General features: G+C 40.2%; 1 protein-coding gene across 4 annotated transcripts in view; it reads left to right on the top strand.

The window, feature by feature from the left end:
- Positions 1-7,897, top strand: part of LOC111924890 (N-acetylated-alpha-linked acidic dipeptidase 2-like) — a 35,136-nt gene extending 27,239 nt beyond the window's left edge. For all 4 annotated transcript variants that reach the window (XM_086882166.1, XM_086882169.1, XM_086882168.1 and 1 more), the window contains 5 exons: positions 260-350; positions 1,007-1,271; positions 4,475-4,556; positions 5,485-5,577; positions 7,158-7,897. In XM_086882166.1, the coding sequence (XP_086738292.1) occupies positions 260-350; positions 1,007-1,271; positions 4,475-4,556; positions 5,485-5,577; positions 7,158-7,347 (721 nt within the window). In that variant the 3' untranslated portion in view covers positions 7,348-7,897. The remainder of the gene's footprint in view (positions 1-259; positions 351-1,006; positions 1,272-4,474; positions 4,557-5,484; positions 5,578-7,157) is intronic.
- The last annotated feature ends 5,337 nt before the right edge of the window (positions 7,898-13,234 follow it).

Below are 13,234 nucleotides of genomic sequence, written 5' to 3'. Positions count from 1 at the left end.
TGTCATCGCTCCCATAATTAGGATTGCTACGATTAAAAGATCTTCCTAACAATATTGGATACTGAATCAGAGTGTTGGAATAATATCAGTTCAGTAATTAAGCTTGCCACTCATCTAGTCTTTGATCCTGCTAGTGTCCCTGATGTGCCCTTCAGAAGAACTGACCTCAATTCCTCTGAAAAATCTGCATTTTGCATAAATTACTACCATAACGGCTCAATAAGTGCTCTCGCTAAGATGTTGTCTTTTCTACATGCAGAATAAATAAACTGGGGTCAGGCAGTGATTTTGAAGCTTACTTCCAGCGACTGGGAATTGCATCAGGCAGAGCTCGTTACACCAAGAATAGGGTAAGCCTGACAGATTGCTTGAAGAAGTTTGGTAGTGCTGAGCAGTCATCCTGTTAAAAGCACTCATTCATAATTAATAAAAAAAGCTTCAAACCATCGTTGACTGGTTTGTATATCAGTGACATTCCTTAATTTAGCAAGAAACCTAAATGTTTGGAGAATAAAACATGTTACAGTGATGTGTATATTCTATAGGATGTCAAGTTCACGAAAAGGTATTTATAGAGTCTGATTGAAGGTGGATAGTTTGTTCCACCATGCTATTAATAGTTCTCTTAATATACAAATCTTCCATAGTTCAGAAACAGCTACACAAGGTAAAAAGGGGCTGTGATCAAGGACTTTTGCTAGCCAAACTCCAAACTGCTTTCACTCTTGGAGAAGGCAACCTCTGTGCAATGGAACTGAAGGCAGGTCTGTGTGGGTAGAGAGAAGGAAGCCTGCTCAATTAATCCTGTGCAACAGTCCACAGATTCAGATTGGATTAATTTTTTAATGGGAACACACAAAAATGAAGGATAGTATATTGTGTTTTGTAGCTAATAGCTTTTTTGATTTGGAAACCATACAAAACATGAGAGTCATAAAGTGATCGGTACATCTTTTAACTGCAGTCAGAATGCAGGGCATTGATAGATTTCCTTGCTCTTTTTCAGAAAGCAGACAAATTCAGCAGTTATCCTGTTTATCACACTGTGTATGAGACATTTGAGCTAGTGGAAAAATTTTACGACCCCACCTTCAAGAAACAGCTGACAATTGCCCAGTTACGAGGAAAACTGGTTCATGAACTGGCAGATTCCCAGGTCATTCCATTCGACTGCAGAGACTATGGAGAAGCCTTAAAAGGATACAGCAACAGAATTTATAAATTAGCAGAGAAGCACGAAGAGCAGCTGAAACTTTACAAAGTATCATTTGGTGAGTAACAGCCACAGGACTGTTTCTTAGGTGCATTAATTAGAATCGTACAGAGACATGTCACATCTGTCATAGCTCTGCAAATTAATTCCTTTCTTTCCTGTTTGAATTTTGCCATCCAGTAAAGAGCCTCTATTTTTTTTTTCTTTTTCTAACTAGAACACAGTTTTAATGCATTATTGTTGATAAGAGTGTTGTAACAGTTTTCATGCAAATTATTAATTACAGAAATTATTACAGTGCTCATGGGCAATCAAGGACCTCAAATGTAGGACAAAGAGGTATCTCTTTGTGAAGCGAGCCTGCTACCCACTTCGTTGCTTAAAAAAAAAGACAAGAGTTTATGGTAACTGCTTGGAAATTGAGGGACATAGGTGTCCCTTCCTCTTCATCCAAAACTTGATCTGACCCTGGAGAGCTTCACCATCTCCCTCATTGCCATTTTTAAGCCACAGGATCACTTTTCCAGCATGAATACATCCATTTGCTGAGCACCTGAGCACATTACTCCAGAGCCCATAAAATGGGTCTAAAGCAGCAGAGTGCTCTGGATCCCAATCTGTGAGAGCTTCCACAGTCATTTTCTATCTCCCCTTTTTTTCTTTTTTTTTCCTTCCTGTCTTGATCACTCCTTGTGTTTCTGCACCAAGGAGATTTTTCAGCCAGTCCTACGTCACTTGCTATCTGATGAACCCATGATTTTGAGATATAAACCACCTTTTGGAGATGCAGTCCTTATTTGCAGTATGTGAAACATTGTAAGTAACTCAAATTGAACCCACATTTTTGGGAAATTAAAAATTACATTTGAAATGTCATGTAATGGTTTAGGTGAAAAATTGTTGACTATTTTGAAAAGACACCCTTTTTTGTAAAAAGGCCTCTTGAGACAGAGGAAGCCTTGTGTGATAGATCATCTGGTCTGAGATTCTGTAAAACACAAAGAGTTATTTCAAAACATTCTCGTGTTCACTGCAGCATGTCCTGTAAGATCAAATCTATTTTTTTTTTGTGGTAGTAGAACATTTATCAAAATATCCGTAAAATAATTTATTTTCATTGTTTTGAGTTTCTATTTTTAGATTAAAAGTTGCACAAACTACCTCCTGACCAATGCATCTATTCTCATACCTAGAATCTAAAAACAATCTTCTATTTTCAGCTTTTTTTTTTTTATCACCCAAATAACACTGAAACCTCTCCTCAATAATTTTATAAATGTGCCATTTTGATTATTTTTTTTACAAGGCATGTTTTTCAATCTTATTATTTTCATGGCTCTTTTCTGATGCTTGATGAATTTTAAATTATTTCTTGAACGAAGCTATAATTTTTAATTTTTTATTTATTCTACTGCACCAGAGTGCATTAAATAATATAGGGAGGTTTTACAATACTGTGAAAATTAAAGTTTATTCCACCTTTCATAGAATTGCTTCTTGACAACACTGAATGTCAGAAAAATTTTAAGTCTAAATCTTATAATTGTCCTTTAAAATAATAGGTTAAGGTTTTTATTTGCATTTGGATTCACATTGTAGCTGTTCATCTGCAACAATGAAGGCTGGAACCTTTTTTTTTTTTTTCATAAAATATGTGCTTGCAGTCATATGCTATCAGGAAATAATGTTTTCAAGTGCGGAAAAAAGAAATGTAATGTTTTCTAAAATAACCAATATTGACAGCACTGAATAGCTAGTGAACATGAAGTTGGTACATATTTTTCAGATGATGTTTTTATTTTTTTTTCCCCTCTCTTAAATCCCCTCCTACTGCTTCTGAAATATAATCTGCAGCTGCAGTATGGCCATGATGTCAGCAGGGCAGAACTCTGTCCTCTGGCAAACTTAGAGCTCTTGCCACAGGGTTATGTACAAGTGTGAATTCTCACCCCCACAAGGCGATGTGTCCCTCTGAGCTGCAGTCTGTAAACAGCTTGCATACATAAAATCTGTGCATCCAACTGCATCAACTAAACAACAGTACTAAGACAAGAAGAAGCAAGTGCAGGCTCATGATGAATAAATAAGTTTGCTAGAAATAGAAGAGCAAATGAGACTGAGGAACAGCTTTCAATAGGCTGGGAACAGAAAGCCTGTCACGTGAAATTGGGTGATAAATCTATAAACAGTGAAGGGATAATAGTTGCCAACAGAAGACTGGATTTAGGAGATGATCTAATCATATGTCCAATCTTCCTGCACAATCGAAGAGAAGATACTCTGGTTTAGCCAAAGTTTTCTGAGACTTGTGGGCAAAATTTACAAGTTTTAAACTTTGCTTCTTTCTAATTGAGTTGAGTTTTGGTGGGGCCAGAAGTTAGCCTCGGAACATCCACCTGTGATTTATTCTACAAAAATTACTTGCATAAATTGATACTTTTCCCAGGTCTGTATTAAATAGAGCCTTCCACAAAAAACCAATCACAGCTGCTACTGCCATTAAAAGGAATCCTGCTGCTTCCCTAACTAAGTTATTCCACATGTGTCAGACGTACTGGGATGGGACAGGGCAGGGAAAAGCAGCAGCCATTCCTGCTAGCCTGCCTGCACACAATCAGGCAAACCCCTGGGATGTGAGTGGCAGTGCTGCAGGACAGCACGGAGGGACGTGACAGAGACACCTCCCGTGCCACAATTCCAGCGTGCAGCAAGCACAGCACTTGGCTGCTTTAATCTGCTGTGTCTGCCCCTGTGTGCCATGACAGCTGTGCCTTTTGTGCCTCACCTAGCACTGTTCAATGCATGTATCACACTCTCCTGTTGTGCTGTCAATGGGACATCTTTCTCCTAGAGCGAAATCCCGCTGTTCTTCCACAGCCTTCTGGAACAGCTGGTATTTCTGATGGAAGCCAGGCCTTTTATACCTGAGCACTGCAGTGCATTTGTTAAACAGGAAACGGCAGAGCTCTCAGTTTGTAACAACAACCAATTTTTTGCTTGCAAAGCAGAGGGAAGATGGATGGCTGTGAAAGCTTTACCAAGCACTCTGCTTTACTGATTGGTCTCATTGCAAAAGGCATTTGCTAGTAGTGCAGTTCTTTAAAGTTTGCACTAGGTAAACCAATCAATTATGTAAAGACAACAAAATTAATGTTATTATATCAGTAAAACAAATGTAGTTCTTCTCCCACTGGGCAACTGAAAGGTATATTTGGCTTAGTAAATACCATGAAGTTGTTCATGTAATCCTTCCATTCCTAGATCCTCTTTTTTCTGCTGTGGTGAACTTCTCAAAGGCTGCTGCTGAATTTCACAGGAGACTCGAACAAGTTGACAAAAAAGAGTAAGTCAGGAAAAAAAAAGTTTTATACATATGTATATGTATATATTTATGTCCTGGTTTGCCTTAGGTACCCAGAGTGGCAGTTCTTTATTTCTTCTACTACACAAGGATTCTCTCTGATTAGTGTAGAACAGAGCTCTGAACCCTGAGACAGGCAGTATCTTTTAAGATGAATTATCAGATACAAGAATGTTTCCTGTGATTGATAGTAGGAGCTGTACAGCTTATTACTAGTATCAGGTTGTCATTAAAATTACTGTAATACATGGAAAGGCAGGTAGCAATGAAAGAGCTGGACTGAGATCTCTATTTAAACACCTACACTTGAGTGTTGTAGGTGATGCCAGAATTTGTACTTTCAGCACACTTCAAAGACAGAATATCTGAGATATCCCTATGATATTGGAAAGCCTAAGGCCCCTGCAGTACTCCTGTGCCCTCTGAGTGCAGTGACTGCAGGCCATATATGGTACCAGTTGTGTTTAGGCAGCTGAATCCCATCCTTACTATGTTACTGCATAGGTTAGAACAAGACTATGGCTATTTGGCTTATGGGTGGAACCCAAAATTTAGCTATCTTCATCTATGTAAATCTCAGTCTTCCTCTCCCCTCTGTTAAGTAGCATCTTTCCAGTGCCATTTAATACTAAGCAAGTATCTGACACTCTCAGAAAGTTTCTCGCTTTATTTTGCATAGTGTGAAATGTTGTTTTCTAACACAGAAATGTCAATTCATTAAAACAATATGGATTCAGCATCTCCATTTGCAAAACTACTACTGTTTTTTTTGTGAACTGTAGATCACACTTGTCTTTTTATTTATTTTTCTGTCAACAAAAAAAGAAAGAGAAGAAAAGTGCTTTAAATGAAACTGGAAGTCATGTTTCTTCCCTCCTGTGCAACATTTCTCTGTCTCCCTCTCATGCAGTTCAGTTGCAGTGCGCATCATTAATGACCAGCTGATGTTGATAGAAAGAGCTTTCACTGATCCTCTGGGCTTGCCAGGAAGGAAGTTTTACAGGTGAGGCTAAAAGTTTTTTACCTGCTGTCCAAGTCACTCTGTTTTTGCAGCTGACTGGTCAGTTGAATTGCTGTATAGGCCTAACAGGATTTAGAGTTCAACACATTGCTTTAAGTACAATCCAGTGAGTAGTGAACTTTGTTTATAAACCTTAAGGAAAATTCCTTGCCTACACATCAGTCTTGTGGAGCCAAATTCCGTCATTTTGTCTTTTTATCAGCTGTGGTTAAGCAACAACACCACTACACTCTGACTTTTACTTGTAGATATCTAGTCCTACTGCTGTTACAACTTGCACTTGTGATTGTCTACAAAGTGAGGATTGAGTGGAGAATAAATGAACTGTATTGAAAAAAACAGGTGAAAAGAGGGTAGAGTGAAAGGGAGACAACAATGAGAACAGATGTGTAGTGAGGGTGAGTTGAAGAGAGAAGCTGATAAGGGAGAGCCTGGAGAGAATTTGGAGAGGGAGTGACCTTTCAGCACAGAATAAAAGCCTGTGAGCTGTGCTACAGAGCACCATCTGTCCCAGCTTTGGCTGCTTCCATAGGTGCTCTGAAAAGCTTAAACCACAAACTACTATATCCTTTCTAGAAACCCAGTGCTTTTATCAGGAACACCTGACAAGAAGCTGGCTTTCAGTGTCAGAGGTGTGAGTACCTCATTTTGCTCTCAGTATCCCCCTTTTTCTATCAACTGGATATATCTGACTCACTGATAGATGGTCTTCATGCCATGCCAGAAGTCTTTCAGGCAGGTGGAACTGGGAATCACATGTCCATCCTCCTAGGATAAACTGTCTTTGAGAAGAATGAAGTAATTTCTTTCTAGAAAATTTCTTGTTGGGTGTTGGGTATCATTTGGAGCTGTCTGGGTTTTTTTATTATTAGTTCTTGCTTGCACTGATTAATGTAATTTTAATATTTCTTTTCATTTGGGAGGACTCTTTCACATGGTGTAAATGTGCTTTGATGCTTCATAGTTAAAATCAGTTTAAGAGCAGATTTGCAGCTATTCATTATTTAGGAAAAAAAACGATACCAAAACATAAGATTGATATTTTCTGCAGTTCTGATCCAATATGATCACTTCTTTTCTGGAAACTTCATGCTTTTCTCAAGAATTCACCCACAGATTTTTTTCCCCTTCTTTTAAATGCCTTTCCCAGGTAAGTAATCTGCTGACCATCATGCAGCTACTTAGCTGTTTTTGAGGTTCCTATTCCATTTCTCACCACACACTTATAACTAGTTTTACTCCCCATTCCAGATTGTAAAATTACTTTGACAGGTTTTTGAGCTCCCATTTTCAAAAAGTGTAACATGATTTTGTTCCTAATTAGACAAATGTGTCATCACTTCCCAAGGAGAAGGCCACCTGACCTAAATTTGTGCCCTTTCCAATAGCTTTTGCTCTTGGGACAGTTCCTGTTCTTTTAAAGACCAGTTCCCTGTGTATTTAGTAAGTTCTGATCTTCCTGGAATTCACAGCTGCTTTATGTAGTACACATAGAGTGAACACACACCCCATTAATAGTTTCCTTTCTTTAGGATAATTGCCTTTTTCTTCTTTTCCCACAGACATGTCATCTTTGCTCCAAGCAGCCACAACAAGTATGCAGGAGAATCCTTCCCAGGGATCTACGATGCCATGTTTGATATTGAAAGCAAAGCTGATCAACACAAAGCCTGGGAAGAAGTGAAGAGGCAGATTTCCATTGCAGCCTTCACTGTGCAGGCAGCAGCAGAAACACTGAAGGAAGTAGCATAAGATGATGGCTTTGGAAACTCCCATAGCGGAGCGTGGCACGCAGAGTTGTCAGGCTGTCACAGAAGCCCAGTGTCCCTTACTGCCTGCCCCACTGAGGCTCCAGCCCCCCAAACCACATGGTAGGTGAGCAGCTCTGTGTGTCAGAGAACTGAGCTAGGACTTGCTGCATCTCTGGTACTGACAGAACTGTAGCTTTATGAACAGCTATGCATGGAAGAAAATTTGGTTGTGGGGAGAAGTGGGAAGTGGGGAAGCAGGAACTTCAACTAGAATTTTTTTAAGAGATCTGCCAATTTTGAGGACCCAATGTTTTGGATGTACAATTACAAAAACTATAATTTGCCAAGATACTTGCAAATTTTGTCCATAGCAGTGATCAACAGGACACCTTTTGAGAGAAAAAATACTCAGCCTGTCCATTTTTCTTGTTCTAACAGAAGACACCAAAGGCATCCCCGCACTTCAGAATCTATCCTGCAGGAGTGGTGAACGCCCTTTACATTTGCTTTCTTTTCTTAAAAAAAAATAAAAAAACTGACTTTCCTACTAACTCCCAAAGCAGTATTGGCCTTTCTTGATAATCAAGGAAAACAGCTGCTTATATGCAGAAATCCAAAAGCTCAAAGTTCTCAGTTGAGTGCATGTCCATCCCTCTGAAAGTCACTATGCATCTCCTTCCTTTATTTCCACTTTGGAAAATAAAGATTTTGGGGTGTAACCAAAAGCTACCTCCATGCTCTTTTTGGCAGTTGCTCTTGTTCCAAACCCATAGCAGCTTTTGTTCCTATTTTTTCCTGGGCAATCTTTTTCATATTTTTTCCATCTGAAGGAGCTGGAGGACATTGTTAATAGTAACAAGCATGGGGCTTGAGATAATCTCTTCATATAAGACCTGAAGAAAGTTTTCCACCAGGAGCTGATTTTACATTCAAAGACGAACTGAAATGCTTAAGAAGGCCATTTGTACACAACTGTTTAATTTGTATAAAATTTGTATAAAAAAAAATCTTACTTCATTTGCCCTTTATATTTCTCATCTACATGCTTTAAAACTAATAAAACCAGAAGAATTTTACTGAATCACATTCCATCTTGTGGGAACTGACACCAATTTCTCTTCTTATGTAAAATATACTACCATTTTTCTCACAACCATAAATTGCACCAGGTTGTGGAAATAAATTTTTTTTTTTTTTTTTTTAAGGAATAGAACAGATGTGGTACTAAAAAGGACAGAATTAGAGAGGCAGGACAGAGTTGTTCTCATCTGATTCCTTGAATTCAAAACTAACTTCCTGTGGGAGGTTGTTTTGGGGTGTATATGCCACCAAGAAGAAAAGTTTTTACTAGCATCACTTCCAATAAGCCTCCATGACAGATGAGGAATTGTGTACTTGTGGATGGTGTTTTCAAAATTTACTGTTCAATTGCTTTTTGCAGATCAAGCCTCAGGCACATGAGGAGGAAACTACACTTCTACAGTACATGGCTCTTCTGCTGGGAAATGGAGTACAAAACTGACCTTGCTAGCCCACACATAAGAGACAGTAGTTGATACTGGGGCAAAGAACAGGTGATTCTCTTCCTCTTCTTCCAGTTCTGAAGTCCCAACAGAACTGGGATGTGGGCATGAAGGTGATTAAGGGCTGCAGTATCTCTCCCATGAGGGTAAGACTGAGACAGCTGGGATTGTTCAGCCTAGGAAAGGGAAGCCTCTGGAGAGGCTTTATTTACAGCCTTCCAGTATCTAAAGGGGCTTCAAGAAGGCTGGAGAGGGACTGTTTACAGGGGCATGTACTGGTGGGTCAGGAGAGAATGGCTTCAAACTGGAAGAGGGTGGGTTTAGAGTAGAAGAAATTCACTGTGAGGGTGGTGAGGCATTGGCACAGGTTGCCCAATGAAGCTGTGGATGCCCCATCCCTGGGAATGTTCAAGGCCAGGCTGGATGGAGCTTTGAGGAACCTGGTTGAGTGGAAGGTGTCCCTGCCCATGGCAGGGGTGTAGGAACCTAGAGGCTCTTTAGGGTCTCTTCCAACCCAAGTCATTCTATGATCCTATGAACAATGGCTACATTTTTGTTGTTCTCTTTACTTTTACCTAAATGGGGACACTCAAAGTTATTAAGTTCATCTCCACAGCTGTAGCTAAAGTTATTGCTTAAAGATATCTTGTAATGATGTGACTGGCACATAACTGCACTGGGGGTTTTTTTCCCCTTTCTTCAAACCATGTGCCCTTCCTGTTCCATCCTAACTTTACATTAACTCCAACAGGCAGTACTGAATGTGCCCCCAAGGGAGGGTCAGGATATCAAGATGGTGGAAAAAGCCATTAGTGCCTCTTCCTTATGAGTAGCAGCCAAATTTGGACTTGTCAGTGGTTGCTGCTGCAGGATCATCAGAGTGCAAGGCAAACAAGGAGTTTACACATTGAAAGAAAATATTTGATGAAACTTCCTTCTTCCTTCATTTACAGAAATGTATAAACCAGCAAACAAATGTTTCACCAGTAAACATAACTCTTTCAGTGGTAGCTAGCCTTTGAGGTTCTGTACTATTACCTCGCTGCTGCAAAAGAATATAGCATCTCTCCATGCTTCCCTGTGCAGTTTGAAGGTGTAAGAATAAATTACAGCTCCCAGCAGGCTGAATGCACAGCTGGCATTGATTGCTTTGTTCCTCTTGTCAACTTAATTGATAACTGCGCAAATGTGAGATTCATCATGACCAGCTACATCCTGAGAAGTATACAAAAGAGATTAAATCTATTTCCATTCCTGTCTAAAAAGTTCTGCTGAGGGAGAGTGATAGCCAAACCCTTATAAATAAGGAAACCAAACCACTTATAAACAGCTTATACTAACTAGTTTCCACAAAAACCCTTATTCCTGGTATTGAAAGGATCTGTTACTCAGAGCTCCAATTGCCTTTCCTTTCTCAATGAGCAGAATCTTATGCTCTACAAATAAGCAAAAAAGCCTGTGTTGCTGTCCCCCAGTCCAAAGTATAGCTCTGCCTCCCCTTAGTTCTGAAGTGTGGAAGGGAATTTTTCACTCTCTTTACAAATGGATAACACTGGATCACCTACTCTGTCTTTGCCCAACTCCATTTTCCCAGTTCCTTCATTCAGCCTGGCTGAAGCAATCAGTAAATCTTACAACTGGGAGAAACTGACTCTTCATCCTACACTGGAGCTGCAATACAATCTGACAAAATTAAACTTGGATGGACCAAGTATCATTTGGATATTTGGGTTATCAACTGCCTCTTTAGAAAATCAGTTCCAAAGGGACAGTGCCTGGAAGCTTATTTCAGCTTGGAGATAATTTTAGCAGGATCTGTTAGAGTAGTACAAGAAGTAATAGTTTTAAACTGGAGAAGGGTCAATTTAGATACAAGTAGGATTTTTGCAATGCAGGTGAGAAAACACTGGAACAAGTTGACCAGATTGATGGCAGATGCCCTACCCCTGGAAACATTCAGGGTGAGAGTTCTTCAACCTGTTCTAGTTGAAGATGGCAATGGGATCGGACTGGATGGCCTTTAAAAGGTCCCTTCCAACCCAAATCTTTGATCCTATGATTCAGATTCTTTTATGGTTGAAATACTTTTAGTTTGCCTTTGGAAAGAAATCTGTAAGCCTAGGTGCTGGAATCTCCAGGTGACAGTGTCAAACTCATCTGGGGACCTCTTTCTGCGGCTGGTAGAAATTGGATATGCTCACCATGACCTGGTTTTTTTCCCTCCCTAAATTCCTCTAGTATCAGTAATGGGATTTCAGTGTACAGTTAACAGTGCTATTCAAAAAGCTGAATGATTGTGAACATCATGAACTTCCCTATGGCAGAGCAGAGAAGAAAACACTAATTAAATGAAATACAGAAAACTTGCTTCTGCTGTTTGGAGCAGAACCAAAGTGCTCTGTTCCTCACTGAACAGCACCTGCTGACAGGAAGTGTCCTTAGGGAAACCAGTAGGAGCTGAATTTAGCAAGCAGTCTTTAGTCTTTAGTTAAGGTAAAATATAGTTCCCATTACACCACTGAGACTTGTGCCAGTTAGAATCTATGAAGTCAAGGATGCTCCTGTCAGCATCAGCAGTGTTTCTCCTGATGGATGCTGCTCTCTTAAACATCTTCAGCTTGGGGAGCTCAAGGAATCTAGGAGGAGGAAGAAGAGGTGGAATAAGAGTGCTTTGTTAGGCACCTCATGCAGGAGGGGCTGGACCTGGTTCAAATAAACTCCAAACATGTTCCAACCTTTAATTAAGGGAAAAAATGGGAGAGGCAATAATAGAAAAGCTTTTCACAGGAGGGTATCGGATAAGAATAGACTTGCTAAGTTTACATGGCACCTTCCCCAGATGTGCTTTGCTAGCTTGCTGACAGTGCAGCTGACATGTTCCTGATGCTGCCATCCACACTACTTCCAAACTTGGCTGTACTTTTTAGAAGGAAACCCAAGTCACAGTTGCTGGACACAGTGACTGTTGTGACAACGCACCCTTATGTAACCCGCAAGAAGCAGGAGCTCAGGCAGAGGAAACATGGTCAGCTGCAAACACAGAGCACTTAAAGATTTAGATCTCTGTGGTCGCTCATACATTCAAATATTTCTGGAATCAACACCTCCCGCTAATGAAGCACTGCTTTTGCTTTCTCAGCTCTGTCTCCTAAGCTGTATTTCCATACTCTCCACCAGAGCCCGCAAGCCTGGACACCTCCTGCCTGCACTAAAGCTCTCTTCAGTCTGCAGCACACACCATATTATCCTGGCAGTAGCCTTACAGAGTGTGGGTACTGACAGCAGTGGTAGTGTTGTCCACTGCCATGGCAGAGGAGTCAAACATAAACATCCTACCTTATTACAGGCAGAAAGAAACACACTTTGTAAGGAAAGTTCATTGTCGGTATGCTCGAAATCTTAACTGTGTGATCAAAGAATGATTAGTCTCTATTATTAAAGAAAAAAGGAAGAAAGGATAGTACAACTCTTTCAATAGACAAGCAGTTAAAATATTCATGAGCTGTTTCTCTTTCTGGAATCTCCATTATCCAGAAGCACCCCTTCTCCAACCATCTCATGTCAGTAGTCCTCTATACCACATCGCATGCCAGTTTTCAGGGCCCCTGCATGTATCCCTCTGCAATGTGGCACTAAAATCAGAATTATGCTGCTCTACACATTAAACCTGCTTTAGTTTTAATAGTTATATAAATATGTCCACACCAAGCAACTACAGAATGAGAAACAAGGTAAACCAAGTAAGACAGTAGCCACCTGGACATGAGAAAAGTTTTAAAAGCCAAACAAGCCAGAACAAAGCTGCAGGCAGGTTAAGAAGTTCAGACAAAGCAAGTCTGGCAGGCTCCGGGACCCTGCAGAGCTGGAATGAAGCTTCTGCCAGGCTACCAGTCACGGGAATCCTGTGTTCATTGAACTGTCAGCAGAGATTGGCACCTGGGGATGTGGGGGAGGCCCCAAGTTTTTTAAGAACAATCATTAAGGACAGATATTTATCCATATATATGCTTAGTGTCCAGTCCTGATAAACCTGAGAAACTGATTAAATTAACCCAGCTTTTCTTTCTGTATTTTCAAACCACCCCTGCTCACCTACTTCTGCCTGACTGGACTTTGGTTTTGCAAATATTATCCTTGTTATCTGCAGTCCGATAAAAAACTGTCTGGCCTGAGGACCAGATACTTGTATAGGATTCAGAGTGTAACTGCAGGACTTGGCATGTGCCTTTCAGAAAGCATTACATTCTGTTTTGTGCTGAAACACAATGACCAGAATATGGAGAAGCTCTGGCAAAATCAGCTCTCTCACAGCTACTTCTCAGTCTACACAAAACTATACTTACAACATCAGTGAAGAGCACCTGC

Source organism: Cyanistes caeruleus, chromosome 3 (assembly GCF_971803275.1).
Source record: "Cyanistes caeruleus chromosome 3, bCyaCae1.hap1.1, whole genome shotgun sequence".
NCBI lineage: Eukaryota > Metazoa > Chordata > Aves > Passeriformes > Paridae > Cyanistes > Cyanistes caeruleus.
The sequence above is the reverse complement of the archived record's forward strand: the minus strand, read 5'-3'. Positions and strand labels throughout refer to the sequence as shown.